Source organism: Panthera leo, chromosome E3 (genome assembly GCF_018350215.1).
Source record: "Panthera leo isolate Ple1 chromosome E3, P.leo_Ple1_pat1.1, whole genome shotgun sequence".
NCBI classification, from domain to species: Eukaryota; Metazoa; Chordata; class Mammalia; order Carnivora; family Felidae; genus Panthera; species Panthera leo.
Genome location: NC_056694.1, coordinates 3,810,524 through 3,828,309, shown reverse-complemented (window position 1 = coordinate 3,828,309; position 17,786 = coordinate 3,810,524). Strand labels below are relative to the sequence as shown.

The 17,786-nt window shown below is 54.3% G+C and overlaps 1 protein-coding gene across 7 annotated transcripts in view; it reads left to right on the top strand.

The window, feature by feature from the left end:
- The first annotated feature begins 4,188 nt into the window (after positions 1-4,188).
- The window catches only part of MMD2 (monocyte to macrophage differentiation associated 2), a 45,171-nt gene continuing 31,573 nt past the window's right edge, over positions 4,189-17,786 (top strand). For 2 of the 7 annotated variants that reach the window (XM_042921080.1, XM_042921086.1), the window contains exon 1: positions 4,189-4,313. In XM_042921080.1, coding sequence (XP_042777014.1) covers positions 4,267-4,313 — 47 coding nt within the window. In that variant the 5' untranslated portion in view covers positions 4,189-4,266. Of the gene's footprint in view, positions 4,314-5,049; positions 5,114-5,466; positions 5,555-13,954; positions 14,152-17,786 lie in introns of those variants that run through there. The other 5 variants (XM_042921081.1, XM_042921085.1, XM_042921082.1 and 2 more) reach the window with 5 other exon arrangements.

Genomic DNA, 17,786 nt, shown 5'->3' with positions numbered 1-17,786 from the left:
GCCCCTCATGGAGACCCCTCCAGTTCCCCACATTGGGCCCTCCCCCTAATTGCAGCCCGTTGATAAACCTTACCACAGGCACCGGTCCTGGTAGTCCTTGGCTGGTGGGTACCTACAAGATGACCCCGTGGGGCCCGGACACTGGTTCAAAGGTGGTATAAAAGGGAGGAGAAGCCATTTCCCCTAAAGGTCCAACAAAGGAGAACTTTAAACTGGGTCTGGAAGAATAAATAGAGATCTGCCAGGCAAACTAAGGAGGAAAGGCCTTCCAGGCAGAGGGAACAGCATCTGTGTAGCCACAGAGCACGAGAAAGCCATGCATGTTTGGGGGGAGTTTGGATTCATTTATTGCGTGTGCACGGTGGGTGAGGTCGTTTTTCTATCCTGACTCCATCCTGAAAGTATCCTGACTCCATCCTGAAAGCAGTGGGAGCCACTGAAGGGTTTTAGGGAGAGGGGCTTCATCAGACTTGCGTTTCAGAAAGTCACTCTGGTAGGGAAGATTTGTGGCTTTGCCAGAGACAACGAAGACTTTGCAGGCAGACACTGCTAGGCGTATATAGGGGCCCGTGTCGTAGCTACTGATCGGGGATGGAAGTCGCTAGGAGGGAGGAGAAGGATCACATCAGAGGGTGTGCCATTGGGTCCTGGGGACAGATGGCAGAGGTCGGTCGTGTGGGAGGAGACTGGTGATGTGGTCAGGGCTCCAGGGAAGGGATGAAAAGCGCTGGTGGTTGGCGGGCGGGCGTGTGGTGGTGGGGGGTGTTATCTCCCTACCCGCTTGCCACTCTGCGCATCTGATGAGCCGGGAACACAGTAGGTGTTTAATCAGTGCCCATGCAGTGCAGGGCACTTCAGCCAGACAGATGTGCTGTGTGGCTTGCTGTGGGACTTGGCCTGCCTGAGCACGGCTCCTTGTCCGCAAATTAGGAACGGCACCTCCTACCATGTAGTGCTACAGAGGGAACTGAATGGGGAGACACATTGCCAGTAATAACATCGGGCCCAGGCGGCCTTTGTTCCTTCAGTAATCCTGCAGGGTGGGTGCCGTTAATTTCCACTTTACAAGTGGGGAAGCTGAGCCTCGAATGGGAAGCACCTGGGTTCAGGGCACAAAGCTAGGTGGAGGTGGAGGCCGCGTTCAGAGCTTCCAGCCACGGCCAACCAGGCCCAGGGGGTGATGTGGGGCCGCCTTCTGGAGAGGGGGCTGGAAGAGGAACGGCAGAGGGAAGAATTGGGTTTTGGCCAGCAGGGCTTGTGGGGCTGATTGCTCAGGTGCCCGTGGTGGTGACTGTGGCGGGGGTCGAAAGCTGCATGTGGAGATGAGGGCACAACGACCCCCCCCCCCCCCCCCCCCCCCCCGCCCAGGAGCAGTGAAGGACAGGCTCGGCGACAAGGCCGGGGGAGCCCGAGACCACACAGCCAGCAGGAGATGGTGGGCTTGCACCAAAGGGAGAAGTTGCCAGGGGCCACTGGCCAGGGTTAGATGGGCACAGGTGGCCTTCCGTCATGGCGGGGGGGGGGGGGGCGGTGCGCGCAGAGCCAGGGGCAGGGGTGCCAGAAATCCCACAGTCGGTAGGTAGTCCAAGGCTCGTCCGGCGGCTGCCACCACTGCCCCTGGAACCCACCTCATCTCCTTCACTGGCAGGCCAACCCTGACTCCCTCGAGGCCCTCAGTTACCATAACAACCGTATCCCAGAAGTAAAAATAGTAACTTATTTCTTATTCAACTTTTTTTTCCTCGTGGAGAAAAAGAAAATCCATTTTGAGGTTTGTGTTTCCCTTCGGGGGTCTCCTCTGGGGCCTTGCTGAGTGCATTGCCAAGACCCGCTGAAGGTCAACAGCAGGCTGGGGCCGGAGGAGGCCAGCGGGCGGCAGCCCGGGGAGGTCTGGTCCCACACCTGTGGCTCCCCTCAGCCTCAGGGCAGCTGCAGTCAACAGCCGATGCCCCAGGCCAGGGAGGAGGGGGCCACGGGGAGGTCAGGCCTCTGGGGCTTTCTCTTTTATAAAGACTGAAGGGACCTTTTTGGGAATTGAGGTTGAGGACTGAGGAGGAGGTATGGCTGACCTGGGGACAGGTGTGCCCTGGTGGGGCTGACAAGGCAGTCCTTTATTGTATGTGTGTGTGGGGGGGGGGGGGGTCATAACAATGGTGATAGAGGTCAAGGTCAGGGAAGAAGCCATGAAATGCAGGCTCAGAACTCAGAGCCTGGGAAGCTGGGCTCCAGAACAGCTCCTCTGGCTGTGTGACCGTGGGTGGGGCCCCTGGTCCCTCTCAGCCTCTTTCCCTCCTCCACCAAGGAGACAGGAGACTCTGGTCACTATAGCCTCGAGCCTCGCCCATTCCTCACCGTGACTCCCAGTAAGAATACATTTTCATGCCAATCAGGACACAAAATGTACTCAAACAACTGAGACAAAAGTTGCCCGAACGTGACTTAAGGCTTCCCAGCACAATGCACTCCGGACCAGACGTCTCTTCTCTTTCTGCTCGCTGCCCACCTGGGGTGACTTCCTGGTCTTCTGGGACTTGCTTCCATTTGGAAGTGGTCTGATACGGCAGCCACTGGTCACATGTAGCTGTTGAGCATTGGAAACGTGGCTCGCGTGAGTAAAGAACTGCGTTTCAAATTGCATTTCGTTGTATTTAATGTAGAAATAAACAGATGCAGGAGGCTGGTGGCTGGTAGGTCAAGATGAGCGATTCGAAATCTGCAGATCCAAGGGGCCTTCCAGCTTTGCCCTCCCAGCTCCTCCTCGCAGGGTGGGCTTGCTGCCCTACTGGACCCTCTGGCTCACCAGTCTAGCCCTTGACCTTATACTCATGCCCACCTTGACCTCAAACTCACCTGGCCAAAACCCAGCTCACATCTTCCTTCACCTCCCTTCCGTGCTGCTTCTCCTCTGGTCTCCTCCCCCTGCCCCTACACCCTTAATGTCATCAGTACCCACTCAGCAGGACCAGCCAGAAGCCCAGTAGTCGCCCTCCACTTCTAATCCATCAACAGGGCCTGGTGGGTAAAATCCATCTAGGTCTCATAAACATCCCTATACCCCTTCTCTGGTCCCCACCTGAGCCCTGCCTGCCCAGCGGCACTCCCCCCCCCCCCCCCCCCCCCCCCCCGCCCCCGCAGCCCTGCTGCCCCCTGTGAATGCATCACCTGTAACCCTTCTTGTCCTCACCAACACTGGGTATCTGAGCCCGTCTCGCGCCCAGCATTTGGAGTGCAGAAACGAATTCCGTAGGGTGGGATTGTTTTCCGGATGTGTAGCAGGATCTCGAATAAAGCGTTATAAAAAGTAGCAGGGAGCTGGGGTTTGTGAGCATAAGGGAAGGGCGAGGAGGGGGAGGAGGAGATGCCTGCTCTTCAGTTTGGGCACGGGTCCTTTCAGGTTGAGGGCTGTTCTGCCTCCAGCAGTCCCTTCCTGTAGGTGGTTCCCCACACAACCCATCACCCGGGCCAAGGTCTCCTAAAGGAGACCACTGGATTTTGTAGAACAGAGGCGGGTGTGCAGATTCCGGGTATGCTGGAATCCGACAACCAAATGCATGTACCCCTGTCTGGGGGATCGTGAGGGTCCCCAGAATCACAGTCTCTGGGAGTGGAGAGCTTCCCCGGAGACTGCGGCCATTCCCGGGCGGATCCCTTGGGGCCGTCGCGCCTCGCAGGCGCTCAAAGAAAGGCAGGAGGCGCTGGCCGCGGGGGAAGCGCGAGCTACAAGTATACTCCGGGGCCAGCGACGCCAGGGGCCTGAACGGCTGGCGCGCCATCAGTGTCCTCGCTCCCTTTCCAGCCCAGCCCCGGCCGGGAGGAGGGGGGGGGAGACGGCGGGGCTCCGTCTAGCAGGCCGTCACCTCGTTCTGAAAACTACCGGCGGAGGGGACACCGGGACAGGGAGAGAGAGAGAGAGAGAAGGGGCTGCAGTCGAAGCCCCCATCCTTCCCCATCTCTCCTCCTTCCCCCAGCGAAGGCCGGAGGGGTCCGCAGGGCACGGGGAGGGGGCGAGGCCGCGGGGACTAAGGCGATTGGCCCGGAGCCCCCCCCGCCCCGCCCCCACCACCATCTGCTCGGGATTTGGCGTCGGCGTCTCGGGCTCGGGCTCGGCTCGGCTCCAGCTCGGGCTCCGCGCGCCCCCCGGCCGGCCCCCGCCCTGCGCCCGCCTACCTGCTGCTCCCGCGCCCCGCGCCTCCTTCCCTCCCTCCCGCGCTCCGTCCCAGCGCCGGTTGTCGGAGCCCCGGGCCGGGTGCCGATGGAACCGCCGCGATGTTCGCTCCTCGGCTCCTGGATTTCCAGAAGACGAAGTACGCGAGGTGAGGGCGGGAGCGCGCGGGGAGGGGGCGCGAGGGAGGGGGGCGCGTGGGGGATGGCAGGGAGAGGGGGGCGCGTGGGGAGGGGGGCGCTCCGGAAGGGGGCGTTCGAGGAGGGGGCGCGCGGGGAGAGGGGCGCGCGCGGAGGGGGCGCGCGCAGGGAGGGGTGGCCAAGGGTCTCTCCCGGCTCCGCGCCGCCGGGCCGGCTCCCCGCGCCGCCCGGGGAATTGGAGTTGATAGATGCACCCTAAGCTCGGCCGGAAGAAACCAGAAAGGAGACTTCGTGGTCTTTGTGAGCGTGTCGGCGCCCAGCTGTGCGCCCCGCACCCGGGAGCAGCCGCCGGCTTCCCGGCGCCTCCTCTCCTGGCGGCGAGTCCTGAGGCGAGTCGCTTCACCTCCCTGAACCTCAATTTCCAGGTCTCCAAAACGGGGATACTGAACGTCCCATCCCTGGGGACCACGTGAGGATTAGTGACAGGAGCCCTCGAGAGCACTTTGAATGGCGCCCGGAGCAGAGTAATCGCTCGATTTCTCTCCGGCGTTTTTGTTAATGTAAAAGGTGCTGGCGCGCACCACCCGTGTTCCCCCAACTACCCCCTGCACTGCCCTTGTCCCCCGCACCCCGCCGCCGTTCAGTTCCTGTCAACCCCCCTCCACCGCCGCATCACACCTCCCCCCCCCCCCCCCTGACCACGCTCGCAGCAAGCGGGAGGAATGAATTAACTGCTCTTTTTAGGTGGGGAAACTGAGGCCTAGGACCCGGGAAGAGCTGCTTGTCCATCTTGGCCTTTTCCCGGTGTGAGGTTTGTGGTCACCCCTGAGCCTCAGTTTCTCCTAAAATGGCGAGGACAGATACTCCCACCCAGTTGCTGAGTGGGAGTCAAGCTCCTGTTGGACTAAGTACACATTGAATGGGGAGGTTCATAATTCTTAAGTTTCTCTAAGATTTTGTGGGGTCCACTCGCCTGAAAGCTGGCGCGAAAACCCTTTCCTGCAGTCGCCTTCCGCCCCTGGGGGTCTTGAGGAAGGGCAGGCAGTTCTGGGATCGCAGCCCCCAAGGCTTTTGCCTCCTGCCTGGGCACCAAGAGGGCGCCCACCTGACGTGTTGCCCTCCCCCTCAGGTGTCCTCCTTCTGGGTGGAGGGGAAGGTGGCGAATTTGAGACGGGTTGGCGTCAGTTTTGATACCCACATCCACGTGGCTCGTCGTCTCCTGGCACTTACCGAGGGTCCTGGTCCCCATGAGGTCTGTACCCATTCTGGTCAAACAGCAGAGCGTGATCACAGATGTCCAGGCTGAGCATGGCATCGGAGGTGGGGAGGCAGGACTAGGGCTTTTCCCGCTCAGTCTCACCCTCCATTTCTGGGGGGGGGGGTCCTTGTCTCCTTCATAAAGTTGGGGAGTCCTACTGGGAAGGATGGATGCACGGGGGAGTTCCTGTGGGGTTGGTTTTTGGTTTTTGGTTTCTTGTGGCTGGAAGGTGGGAGGCACTGGCTGCTCAAATCCATGGGATCTTCTCTGATACGGACGCTTGGACTTTCAAAGGCTTGTTCTCGAGGGTCCTTTTTTGCTATGGTGAGGTCTAAATTGGTGGAGGGTTCCTCGAAAGGGAAGGGGGAAGCCTGGGACAGGAGGCCACATTTGCAAACATGCAGGGAGGGAGCTGTGAAGCCCGTACTGTGGGCCTTCACCTGTCGTGCAGCTGCTGTGTGGTCTTGGGTAGGTGTCTGAACCTCTCTGGTTGATTTGTGAGAGGACGGGAGGCTTGGTCGGAGATGTCTAGATTTGGACACTGGCGCAGCCCTCCCTAACTGGGATAGAGCTCTCCAGCTGGGTCAGGGGCTGGACCATGAGCTTTGTTCCTTTCATGCTTGGGCTGATGCCATTTCTACGGGTGAGGAGTCCAGTGGGGAAGTAGAGCACATCAGTTAGAACTATTTCTGTTCCCTTCCTCATTGCATGGCCCTTACTGTGGTGCCGCCTACAAGTTAAATCCCTAATGCAGGCTTCTTGATTGAGCAAATTTAATAGCGTGACCCAGTGCTATTCAGGAGAAACGTCATACAAGCCGCGTGTATAGTTCTACAGTTTTTAGTAGCTGTTCCGTTGAGTGTGTGGCTGATTTTCTATCTCGCCGTCATAGAAAGGTAGAAAACGGGTGAGATGAGTTCTTAGAATATGTTGTTGTTAATCCTTGATACGCAAAGTGTTATCATTTCAACATATAATCAATGTAAGTGAATTATTCATGAGACTTTTTACATTCTGTTCTCACCGCAAGTCTTTGACATCTGTTTGTGTCTTTTATACTTAAGACCCACCTCACTTCGGACTAGCTATATTTCAAGGGCTCAATAGCCACATAAGCCCGGTGGCTGCCATATTAAATAGCACAGGAATATCTTCCAGGGTGAGAGATGGGTGTTTGTCTTAGTCATTTTGGGCTGCTGTAACAAAGTACTGTAGACTGGGTTGCTTATAAACAATAGAAACTTACATCTTATAGTTCCGGAGACTAGACGTTCGAGATCAGGTGCCCGCATGGTTGGGTTCTGGTGAGATCCATCTTCTGGGTTATAGACTACAGACTTACTGTATTTTTATGTGATAGAGAAGGAGCTAGCTCTCTGGTTGCCTCTTATAAAGGCACTAATCTCATTCAGAAGGGCTTTTACCCGCTGGACCTGATTATGCCCTAAGGGTCCTGCCTCCAGATGCCATCACACTGAAAGTTAGGTTTCAACATACAAATTTTTTTAGGGGGGGACACAGACATTCAGCCCTTAACAGGGTCCCTAGTTATATGCTGTGTGATACTGTAAAAGATGCTTTCCCCCTTTGAGCCTTTGTTTTTCAATGGATGGTTGGACCAGCTGATCTTTAAATTTCTAACCTGGAATCCTTAAATGGTTTATCTAGATCAAGAAATATATTTATCATATAGCTATAGGAATTAAAGGCTGTGTAGTATTGGTGCAGGGCTAGGGAAATTGACCAATGAAACATAATAGAGAGGCCAGAAGTAGATTGATGCATATATAGACATTTGATTTTTTTTTTTTTTTGAGAGAGAGAGAGCATGCGATTGAGTGGGGGAGGGATGGAAGAAGAGGGAGAGAAAGAATCCTAAGCAGACTCCATGCCTAGCGTGGAACCTGACAGGGGGCTCGATCTCACAACCTTGAGATCGTGACCTGAGCAGAAATGGAGAGTCAGATGCTTAACTGACTGAGCCACCTAGTCACGCCAAAGACCTTTGATTTTTGAGAAAGGTGGTGTTGCTGATCACCGGAGGCAAGGATGGTCTATTGAATAAACGGTACCGAAACAATTGGCTATCTAGATGGAAACAATGAAACCGGAGCCCTACCTCACACCATACAGAAAAGAGCATTTCTGGATGGATTAAAATTTATAAGTGAAGTTAAAAAAAAAACAAAACACTTGAAAACTTTTAGAAAACAGAAAAGAATATCTTTTGGATTTCAGGGTGGGTAAAGATTTCTGACGGCATGGAAAGTTAAAACCGTTAAAGAAAAGGTGGATAAACGAGACTACATTAAAAATTATGAGTTTCTCTTCATCAGAGAAACGCCATGAAGAAAATAGAAGAGGTGCTGCAACCTTGAAGGACATCTCTGCAACACGTTTAACCACCCCATTAGTTAATATCCAGGGTGTATAAAGCCCTACCGTAAGAAGAGGACAGATAAGAGAACAGAAAATACAGAAATGCAAATCGTCTTGCAGATGCACACAGAGAAGGGGGAACACAAATGAGCTAAAAGCTGCTCATTTTCATTGGGCATCTGCCCTGGAGAAAGTGGTGTGCACGTGCATCAGAGGACACGGACATCTTAGCATCTTAGTTCATGATAAGCAAGACATCCCAGGGGCCAATGGTAGAATTCATATGCTGGAATAATATCCTTTCGTGAGAATGACCTCCACTTTCAGGCAACAGAATGGATAAACCTAGGCGTCGAGAGTGGTAGCAAAACACGAAGTATGAATGCAATCGTTTAATGCTCAAAAACAGGCAAACCAGCTGTGTTGTTTAGGAGCGCAGAGGAAGGTATGTGGAAAGCCAGAAAATGATTATTGCAAAATCAGCTTACTGGCTACCTCTAAGAGAGGTGGGGTACACAGGGTGCTTCTGGGTCCTGGCAGTGTTCTAATTAGTGACTTGGGAAGCAAAACAAGCCGGATTCTATGTGCCCTATAAGATAGCTCCCATTCCCATGGGGAGACTCACCCATGTGGCCACGCCTCACTGCAGGGGAGGCTGGGAAGTGTAGTCCAGCTGTCTGTGTCCATTGCTGCCTCCCCGGGGCTCAGAACAGCACCTGGCATCTGAGAAGGTACCACTCAAATCTGTTGAATTAGTGGCGGTGTGACTTTGGACAAGCAAATTAACCTCCCAAGACGTTGGTCTACTCTCTTGCTTTAAAAATGTGACGTTAAAAGGGGGTCCTTATAAAGCAACATAATGGTTATAAATGCAGCATGTGCTCCCTTAAAGAACAGTTTTTAAATCATGGGGAGTAGGTATAAAAACGAAAGCAGTCGGGACCCCTGGGTGGCTCAGTCGGTTAAGCGTCTGACTTCAGCTCAGGTCATGAGCTCAGGGCTTGTGAGTTCGAGCCCTGTGTCGGGCTCTCCACTGACAGCTCAGAGCCTGGAGCCTGCTTCTGATTCTGTGTCTCTGTCTCTCTCTGCCCCTCCCCACTCACTCTCTCTCTCTTTCTCTCACAAATAAATAAACATTAAAAAAAAAAAAAAAGAAGAAAGCAATGGGTGCCTGGATGGCTCAGTTGGTTTAAGCATCCAACTCAGGTCATGATCTCACAGTTTGTGAGATTGAGCCCCGCATTGGGCTCTGTGCTGATGGTGTGGAGCCTGCTTGGGATTCTCTCTCTCTCTCTCTCTCTCTCTCTCTCTCTCTCTTTCTCTGTCTCCCCCTCTTTGTGTCTCTCTCAAAGTAAATAAACATTAAAAAAATGAAAACAACGGTCACCCACAAATGGTCCCTGCAAGGCCATTTAGGACCAGCCGAGAAATTCTGAAGGTTATGGGTTTCGTAAACATTTTTTGTTGTTGTTCTTGAGGCGATCAAAATATGTATGAGAAGCATCCAGTACAGGTAGACAGTTGGTGCTCCAAAGTGGTGGTTATTTGTGTAAGTGATTGTTACTTACAATCTCTTTCTGGGGAGGGTTTGAAGCACTCTGTAAGAATCAAGCTTCTCAAGAGCCATGGGACTGCCCCGGAGAACCCTTCCCTCCTGGCAAGGCTTGCTCTGATGTCAGCAGGTCTCTGTGCCTGGAGAAGGGATGGCGAGGAGGGGCTTCCGGGTCCTCTGTCTTGCTGGGCTGCCGTGGATGGGCCACTCCTGGGCTTCGTGGAGTGGGAACCACGTGCCAGGCCTCGTAACAAGCATCTTCCATTCACCATCTCATCTAGTCCTTAGCTGGATTTTATTTCTTGTTGAGAGAGAGAGAGAGCAAGCATGAGCAGGGGAGGGGCAGAGAGAGAGGGAGACAGAGAATCCCAAGCAGGCTCCGAGCTCTCAGCACAGAGCCCAACGCGGGGCTTGAACCCACGAACCGTGAGATCGTGACCTGAGCCGAACTCAAGAGTCAAGACGCTCAACCGACCGAGCCATCCGGGTGCCCCCGAGGTACCATATTCCGTCCCTGTTTGGTTTGCCCTCCGTCACGGAGCCCACAGTGAGGTCCACACCTGGACTGTCCTTGGCTTTTCTGCCTCCCGTGCAGCGATGGGGATAATAATCCTCAAAGTCAGGTGATTTTCCAGTCCCTGCTGGACCCAGAGGCTAGAATCCGGAGTCCTCCCCGCTGCACGTGCCGTTGCACAGCCTGGCAGGGCTCTCAGAAGACACCGCCTCCTTCATTCATTCATGGACAGGCCTGCCCCAAGCATCTGTGGGGACGGACCAAGTGTCCCAGTGGAAGCCCACACACCATATGTCTGAACGTTTAAAGTTAAAAATCTAGCTAACAAGCTTTTCAACGAAACGGGTTCCGTCCTCCTCGGCAAATACGCTTCTACGATGACACGGGTTGAACACTCTGTAGAATGGTGGCCGTCATATGAATGAAGACTGGCCACTGTCAAGTAAGGAAGTTGAGTTTAGTTATTTTTACATGTGCCGCGGCCTTTGTGGCCAGGCCGGCGATGCCTGGGTGAGCAAATAAAATAAAGGCATGCATAACTTAGTAGTTTATAGATTTCATACGATTTATTTTTGTCTTCGCTGCAGCAAAATCATTAATTATGTTATTTTCAAGGTTTTCACGGAAATTGCATTCTCTTCACAGTGATCATCTAAAGTTGTGCAGTCCAGTGTAGCACTAACCACCTGTGGCTATTTAAATTCAAGTCTAAATTCATTAAAATTAAGTAAAATTAAAAAGCTAGTCCCCCAGTTGCAGAGGCCACATTTAAGGGCTCAGGAGCCCCAGGTGGCCAGTGGCCACCATATTGGACAACACAGACCTACAGCATTTCTGTCACTGTGGAAATTTCTCTCAGAGAGCACTAGTCTAAAGGATGAAAACGCAAAATATAATTTAAAAAATATCCCGCAAAGGTAAATTAAGCGAGATGTAAAAAACTACCTTAAATTATTTGTATTTTAGGATATCCGAAATTCTCTTAAATTTGGAAGGCAAAATACAAATGAAGATTGACAAGTGTAAAACTTAAAAAGTATTTACGTAGGGGCGCCTGGGTGGCTCAGTCGGTTAAGCATCTAACTCTTGATTTCAGCTCAAGTCAGGATCTCACGGTTCGTGGGATTGAGCCCCAAGTCGGGCTCCGTGCTGACAGCACACAGTCTGCTTGGGATTCTCTCTCCCGCTCTCTGTCTGTCGCTCCCCTGCTCATGCTCTCTCTCTCAAAATAAATAAATAAACTTTAACAAAGAGGATGAGGACAAGAAGGAAAGGAGGGAAAAGGAGGAGAAGGAAGGGAAAACCAGAGAAAATAAACTTGTTAGTGTTCAGAACTGAAAAGTCCAGGAGTGTCTGAGTTCAGGTACAGCTGGATCCAGGGTCTCAAAGGAGTCCCATGCTGTCTCTCTTTGTCTTCGGGCTTTGTTTCTTCTGCTGGCTGCACATCTGGACTGCTCACAGCCCTTGTGGACAGGGAGTTTCTTTTTTTTTTTTTTTAATTTTTTTTTTTTTTTAACGTTTATTTATTTTTGAGACAGAGAGAGACAGAGCATGAACGGGGGAGGGTCAGAGAGAGGGAGACACAGAATCCGAAACAGGCTCCAGGCTCTGAGCTGTCAGCACAGAGCCCGACGCGGGGCTCGAACTCATGGACCGCGAGATCATGACCTGAGCCGAAGTCGGCCGCTTAACCGACTGAGCCACCCAGGCGCCCCAAGGGAGTTTCTCTTTCCTGGCAGGATCACCACTGTCCTGGAATCGAGTCTCTGTGCCCTGACTTGGATTGCATGCATACCCTTGAACCTGTCACCGGGGTCAGGGGAAGGGCTATGCCAGTCTGGATCTTTTGGAGCATGGAGTTTGGGAGTCGGGCATGGCGGGGGGGTGGAAGGGTGTGGCTCCACGTGAGCCCAATGGAATGAGAGGGGGAATGTGTGGCCAAAAACGAAAGTGATTTACATTTTGTACGTGATTGAGGGGGGTAGATGCTGGATGGGACAGAAGCCTCGGAGACCTTGCGGCTTTGGGGTGGGTCGTTCAGGGTGAACGGGAGTTCTGCAGAGGCTGGAAGCAGGAAGGTCACCGGAGAGGGCTGCAGGGGAAGCACAGGAAGGCAGGGAAGAGTCTGAGGCTGGACTCAGACCCTCTGGAGGGGAGGATGTGGGGTCAGGCCCCCAACTCCCCTGGCGCGCCCAGCAGCTGGCCTTTGTCCCATGGGCTCCGGGGTGCCGCTGAGGCTTTTAGGCTAAGTAGCAAGGTTTCGTTTCCAGTAGGGTGGTTGCCATCCAGATACCACAGCAGCAATTGGGGGGGGGGGGTTCCTGGGGCCCTCAGGGGCTGGGGAGCTGCAGCAGGTGGGGTCTGCCTGTTCATCTCCTGGCAGTGGGATTGGCCACTGTCAATCGATTGGTCAATTACTTGTCAATATGTCCCTTTACCCCAAAGCCTTCAGTGTGTGTGTGTGTGGCACCAAGTACTTTCTTATGGAATGACATTTAAGAACAGAGACTGAGCCTTAAAAAGGAAGGGGGCGCCTGGGTGGCTCAGTCGGTTAAGCATTCAACTCTCGATTTTCGCTTGGGTCACCATCTCGTGGTTTGTGAGTTCGAGCTCCGTGTCAGGCTCTGCACTGATGGTGTGGAGCCTGCTCAGGGTTCTCCCTCCCTCTCCGCCCCTCCCCCCCAAAAAAGAAAAAAGATGTAAAAGGAAGGGGACGCTGATACGTGCTGCACTGTGCACGAACCGTATGAGGACAGTATGCTTATAGCCGATGGACAAAAGGACGAATGTGTGATTCCGCTTCTGTGGGGTCCCCAGAGTTGTCAGACTCAGAGACAAAGAGCAGACAGTGGAGCCAGGGGCTGGGGCGGGTGGGGGTCAGTGTGTAATGGGGACAGAGTCTCAGTGTGGGAAGATGGAAAGTTCTGGAGACTACAGCGGTCACGGTTGCACAGCCGTGTGAATGTGCTCAGTGCCCTAGAACTGGACATCGAAAAGTGGTTGAAACAGTGAATTCTGTGTTGAGAGTATTTCACCACAATTTTAAAAAATATTAAAAAAATAAAGTCGAGCTGAAAACGGTAACAGAAGCGGGTCGTTGATTAAATGTGAGAGGCAAGACAAGAAAAAGGGACTTTAGTGTTGAGGCACTATTATCTCACAGTGCAGATTTTACCAACTGCCCCCTCACTGCCCCAGCTGCCAGGATCCGCTTTGGGGGGCACCGCGTAGTTTCCTTAGCCTCCTCGAGTCCAGAATTCATCTCTTGTCTTTTTCTATCAGGCATCGGTGTCTTTGAGGTGTCCAGGCCAGTTCTGTAGGCTGCTTCGTGTGGGGTCCCTGGGCTCAGTTTGGGGTCTCACAGTTAGATTGAGGCTCTGTGTTTTCTCTCTTTCTTTCTTTCTTTCTTTCCTTTTTTTTTTTTTTTTTTTTTAGTATTTTTGATGTTTGTTTATTTTTGAGAGAAACAGAGACAGAGAGCGAGCAGGGGAGGGGCAGAGAGGGAGGGAGACACGGAATCCGAAGCATCTCCAGACTCTGAGCTGCCAGCACAGAGCCCGATGTGGGGCTCGAACTCACGAACCGCGAGATCATGACCGGAGCTGAAGTCGGACGCTTAGCCTAGTGAGCCGCCCGGGGGCCCCCCCGCCCCTGCCCCGTTTTGGTAGAAGCGGTGCTGCTTTTTTTAGGCTCCTCGTAACCAACAACACGTGTCAGTCTGTCCTTCGGTGTGATGTCTTCCGTGATCGCTTGCTCACGTGGGTGTCTTCCTGCTTTTCTCTCTGTAAAAGTATTATTTGTTTTGGTAATCAGTTAGCATGTGTGGGGAGGGAGTGTTTTGAGCGCATGTGCGTATTCCAGTCCTCATACTATGAAAACTTTCTCTTAGAAAAGTAGAGAGAATAGCGTAATGAACCCCAGCCACCCCCTAGCTTCAACTCAACGATTATTAACGTTTTGCCAAATTTGCTTCATCTCTGCTTTTTCTCTGTCCTAAAGTATTTGAGGACAAATCCCTCGGTGGTATGGGTGATACGACTTCAGTGCGCATCTCTGCCTGGCGAGGACTTTCTTCCCTAACCACTAGACCCCCAGCCCACCCATCAGCATCGGCAGTAAGTCCTAGTGCTATTGAGCACTTGAATTGTAAGTTCTATTTAGTTTAAAAAAAATTTTTTTTAAATGTTTTATGTATTTTTGAGAGAGAGAGCGTGAGCGGGAGTGGGGGAGGGACAGAGAGAGGGGGGAACAGAAGATCCAAAGTGGGCTCTGTGCTGAGAGCAAGGAGCCTGATGCGGGGCTGGAACTCGCAAATCGTGAGATCATGACCTGAGAGGAAGTCGGATGCTTAACCGACTGAGCCACCCAGGCGCCCCCGGGTTTGTTTTATTTGAGAGAAAGCGCGTTTACTGGACCACATGTAGCTGTCGGTTGCCATATTAGATAGCACAGCTGTAGAGGCCGGATTCGATTCAGGACCCACGTTCCAGGCAAGAAAGGCCAGCAACTTCTCGTTGCATCTCTCCAGGGGGCACGGAGGTCCTGTTTCCGGTGATGCGGAGATGGACCTTGGGACTCTGGGCTCCTTTTATAGTAGCCGGTTGCTCGGCAACCTGTCATCAACGCTCTTAGCGTCTGTTGGTTACTGATGTCGGAATGAATGATTTCATCAAGTCTTGGGTTTTCAGAATTCCCTCTTAGTGAAGAAGAGAGACCCCCGCCCCCAAACTTCCCTGCACTTAGCGCACCAAAGTGGTGGGATCTTTGTTATTATCCGACATATAAAGCCGGGGTTCATTTCTTTCCAAGAAAGGCCTCGCGGGGAAGGAGTGGATGAGTCTGTGTAGACATTCTTAGGATGTGTGGACGATGTTTCGGGCTCTGTGAACCCTTGGGATGGCGTGTTCAGTGTGTGCGTGCGTGTGTGTGTGCACATGCGTGTGCGTTTTGCCCCAGCGAGGTATAGATCTCCCAGCAGGCAGCCACTTTGCACAGGATTGGGTGCCGCAATCCTGGTTGTAGGGGACGGAGTTGGGCCCAAATCTGGCTTCAGTAGCCCTCTGCTGTGGAGTTTCTGTGGCTCTACCTGTCTCGGGATGTACTCTAGACCCTTGGCCGTTGGCGGGGCTGGGCTTTGCCAGGGCACGTGGCGCTGTGTTGGGAGGGATGGTCGTTCAAGGCCTCTGCCGTGTTGCACGGCCAGGGAATAGCAACGAGCCTGGAGGACACTGTTCCCGGGGAAGGGGTGGGCCACTTGTGGTGGCGCACAGCCTGGCAGGACGTGGGCTGTGAGGGTGGCCCCTCATCCTGTGTCAGAGCCCCCCGGCCTCTGTGTCAGGGGCCAAGGGCTCCCGGGGGCAGGGGAGATATTAGCTGATTTTCTTCACAAATTCCTCCCAGTGGATTCCGGTTTGGGACATGCCTCTGAAAAGGTGTGGGATTTGGGAGGAGTGCTCTCTGCGCCGTCGCCGTGAGGAGGAGGTTTTCCGTGAGCTCCCTGGAAAGGTTCTGGAATTGTGATCCCGTCATGACATCGGGGAGGGTAAAACAGCAGAGATGGGGATGTGGCAGGGAGGCCAGGGCGCATGGGCGGTGGCCTGTCCTTCTAGAGGTGGCTGGGAGGATGACAGACCCCAGTGCCTGGGGTGGTCTTGTCTGGGGCAGGGGGCTGTGGGCCATTCATTTTAGCGGCGGATCCCAAGAGCGGTGGTCCCCGAGGAAGCCCTGTGCCCCAGCATCCCTGAGTCAGGGGCTGGCTGTACTCAGCTGGCTACCTTTAGGTGCCTCATTTCCCCATCTGAAAAATGGGCTAGTCAGCCCGCAAGCTTCCGAGGGCTTTGGAGGGGAGCCGGGGAGTGACTTCAGATTCATTTCAGGGCCTGCGCCAGGGAGAGCTTTGGCGAACGGAGCAGATGTGGGTCCCAGGCTCAGCGAACTGCAGCCCTGAGTGGCCCGGGAGTGTGAATGAGCCTTGCAAACCGTGCAGTGCTGTACGAAGAAGCCTTTGATGTCAGCACCGTGCCCAGATGGGATAGAGGCATTCAGAATCGTGCCGCTTGCTTGCCCAGGGGCCTTGTGGCTTCTGTCTTCGGAGGCCAGCTCGTACTTGGAGATAATCTGCCTTAGTTTGGGTTTCCCCAGAAGCAGACCCCGAGACAAGGACCCAAGGGCAAGTGGTGGGGAATGAGCACAGGGAAGGGCACGCAGCCACCAAAGGGTGTGTTAAGAGGCGAGCTGGGGGCGCCTGGGTGGCTCAGTCGGTTGAGCGTCCGACTTCAGCTCAGGTCGTGATCTCATGGTTCATGAGTTCAGGCCCCGCATCGGCCTCTGTGCTGACAGCTCAGAGCCCACTTCAGATCCTCTGTTCCCTACTCTCTCTGCCCCTTCCCCGCCGGCTCTTTCGCTCTCTCTCAAAAGTCAATAAATGAGCTTTAGAAAGAGGCAAGCTGGTTCTGCTTGGGAGACAGTGTGGAGCGCGTGTTGGGCTCTCCCTGCCGGGCCCAGGGGCCTGGCTGATTCCGCAGCTCGCCGTGTCCTGGCAGAGGCTGATTGCCATGAGCGTTAACTCTCAGAGCCTTAACTTGGGTGGGGGTGGGCTTGCTCCCCCCCCACCCCCCCCACCCCCCCCCCGTTGCAAGGGTTGCTGAGGTGCTGGCCCCCCGCCCCCCAGGATTTCTGGTTCAGAAGGTCTCTCGCCGGTGGTCTTCCAGTAGCTTCGGTGAGGGAGGGGGCAGGGTGGTCACTGCTTTAGAGATGGGGATTCTCATTACCTCAGAGGGGAGGAGGTTCCCCGGGGAGCCACAGGGAGGGTGCAGAACGGGGGGCTGGGGTCTGCCCAGGTCTGCCCGGCCCGCGCTACCAGATGCACACCTCCCGGGGGGCACCGTCCACATGGAATGCCACGTGAAGCGAGGCCGTGGCCCATCTTCCCTCCAGACTTCCTCGGACCTGGCACAGGGTCCAATCTCCGTCCTTCCCACCCCTTCGTCAGTTTCCCCTTCCTGTTTCTGGCCCTCTCCCTGCTGGGATTTTGATCTCCAGACCATCGTGGAGTGGCACCAGCCCAAAAACTGCTTCCCAAAGCCTGAGCCAAGATGCTGTCTGCACCCGGGAGGAGCCTGAATTCATGAATGGACACAAAGAAGTATCCTGGGGCCAAGCTGGAGGAGGGGGAGGCTCTCAGGGCCCGGGGCCAGCTTGGCCCTGCCTGGGCTGTGCTGGCCTCTGCGGGACAGACAGACAGACTCCCTTTGTGTGGAAGCCAGGACAAATCTCTTTAGTCCTCTGTCCTGGGGACCCAGGGCCGCCACTGCCAGGCACGGCCCAGTCGGGGAAGGGCGGCCGCTATCGTTGTCCTGGGTCTGGGCTTATTTGGAAGAGGAGCACTTCTCTCTGGGGGCTACCGCCCTGGGTCCAGGCTCGAGAAGGCTGGGCCTGGCCCCTCCAGCGTGAAGGGGAGGGGGCGGGAGGGGAGGCGAGCAACTGGGATGTGTTGGGGGCCGAGGTGGTGTGCACCCGGCAGGTCAGCCACTTTAGACCCTGCCTGGGGCAGCCGTGTTGCACCTGCTGCCTGTAGACCCCAGGGCAGGTGTGATGTAGAAAGCATACCCTTTTAAAAGTTCTTTTTAAAGATTTTAATTAATTAGTTAATTTATGTTTATTTATTTTTGGGGGGGGGGCAGAGCGTGAGCAGGTGAGGGGCAGAGAGGGAGGCGTTGACCTAGAATCCGAAGCAGGCTCCAGCCTCCCAGCTGTCAGCACAGAGTCCGATGCGGGGCTCG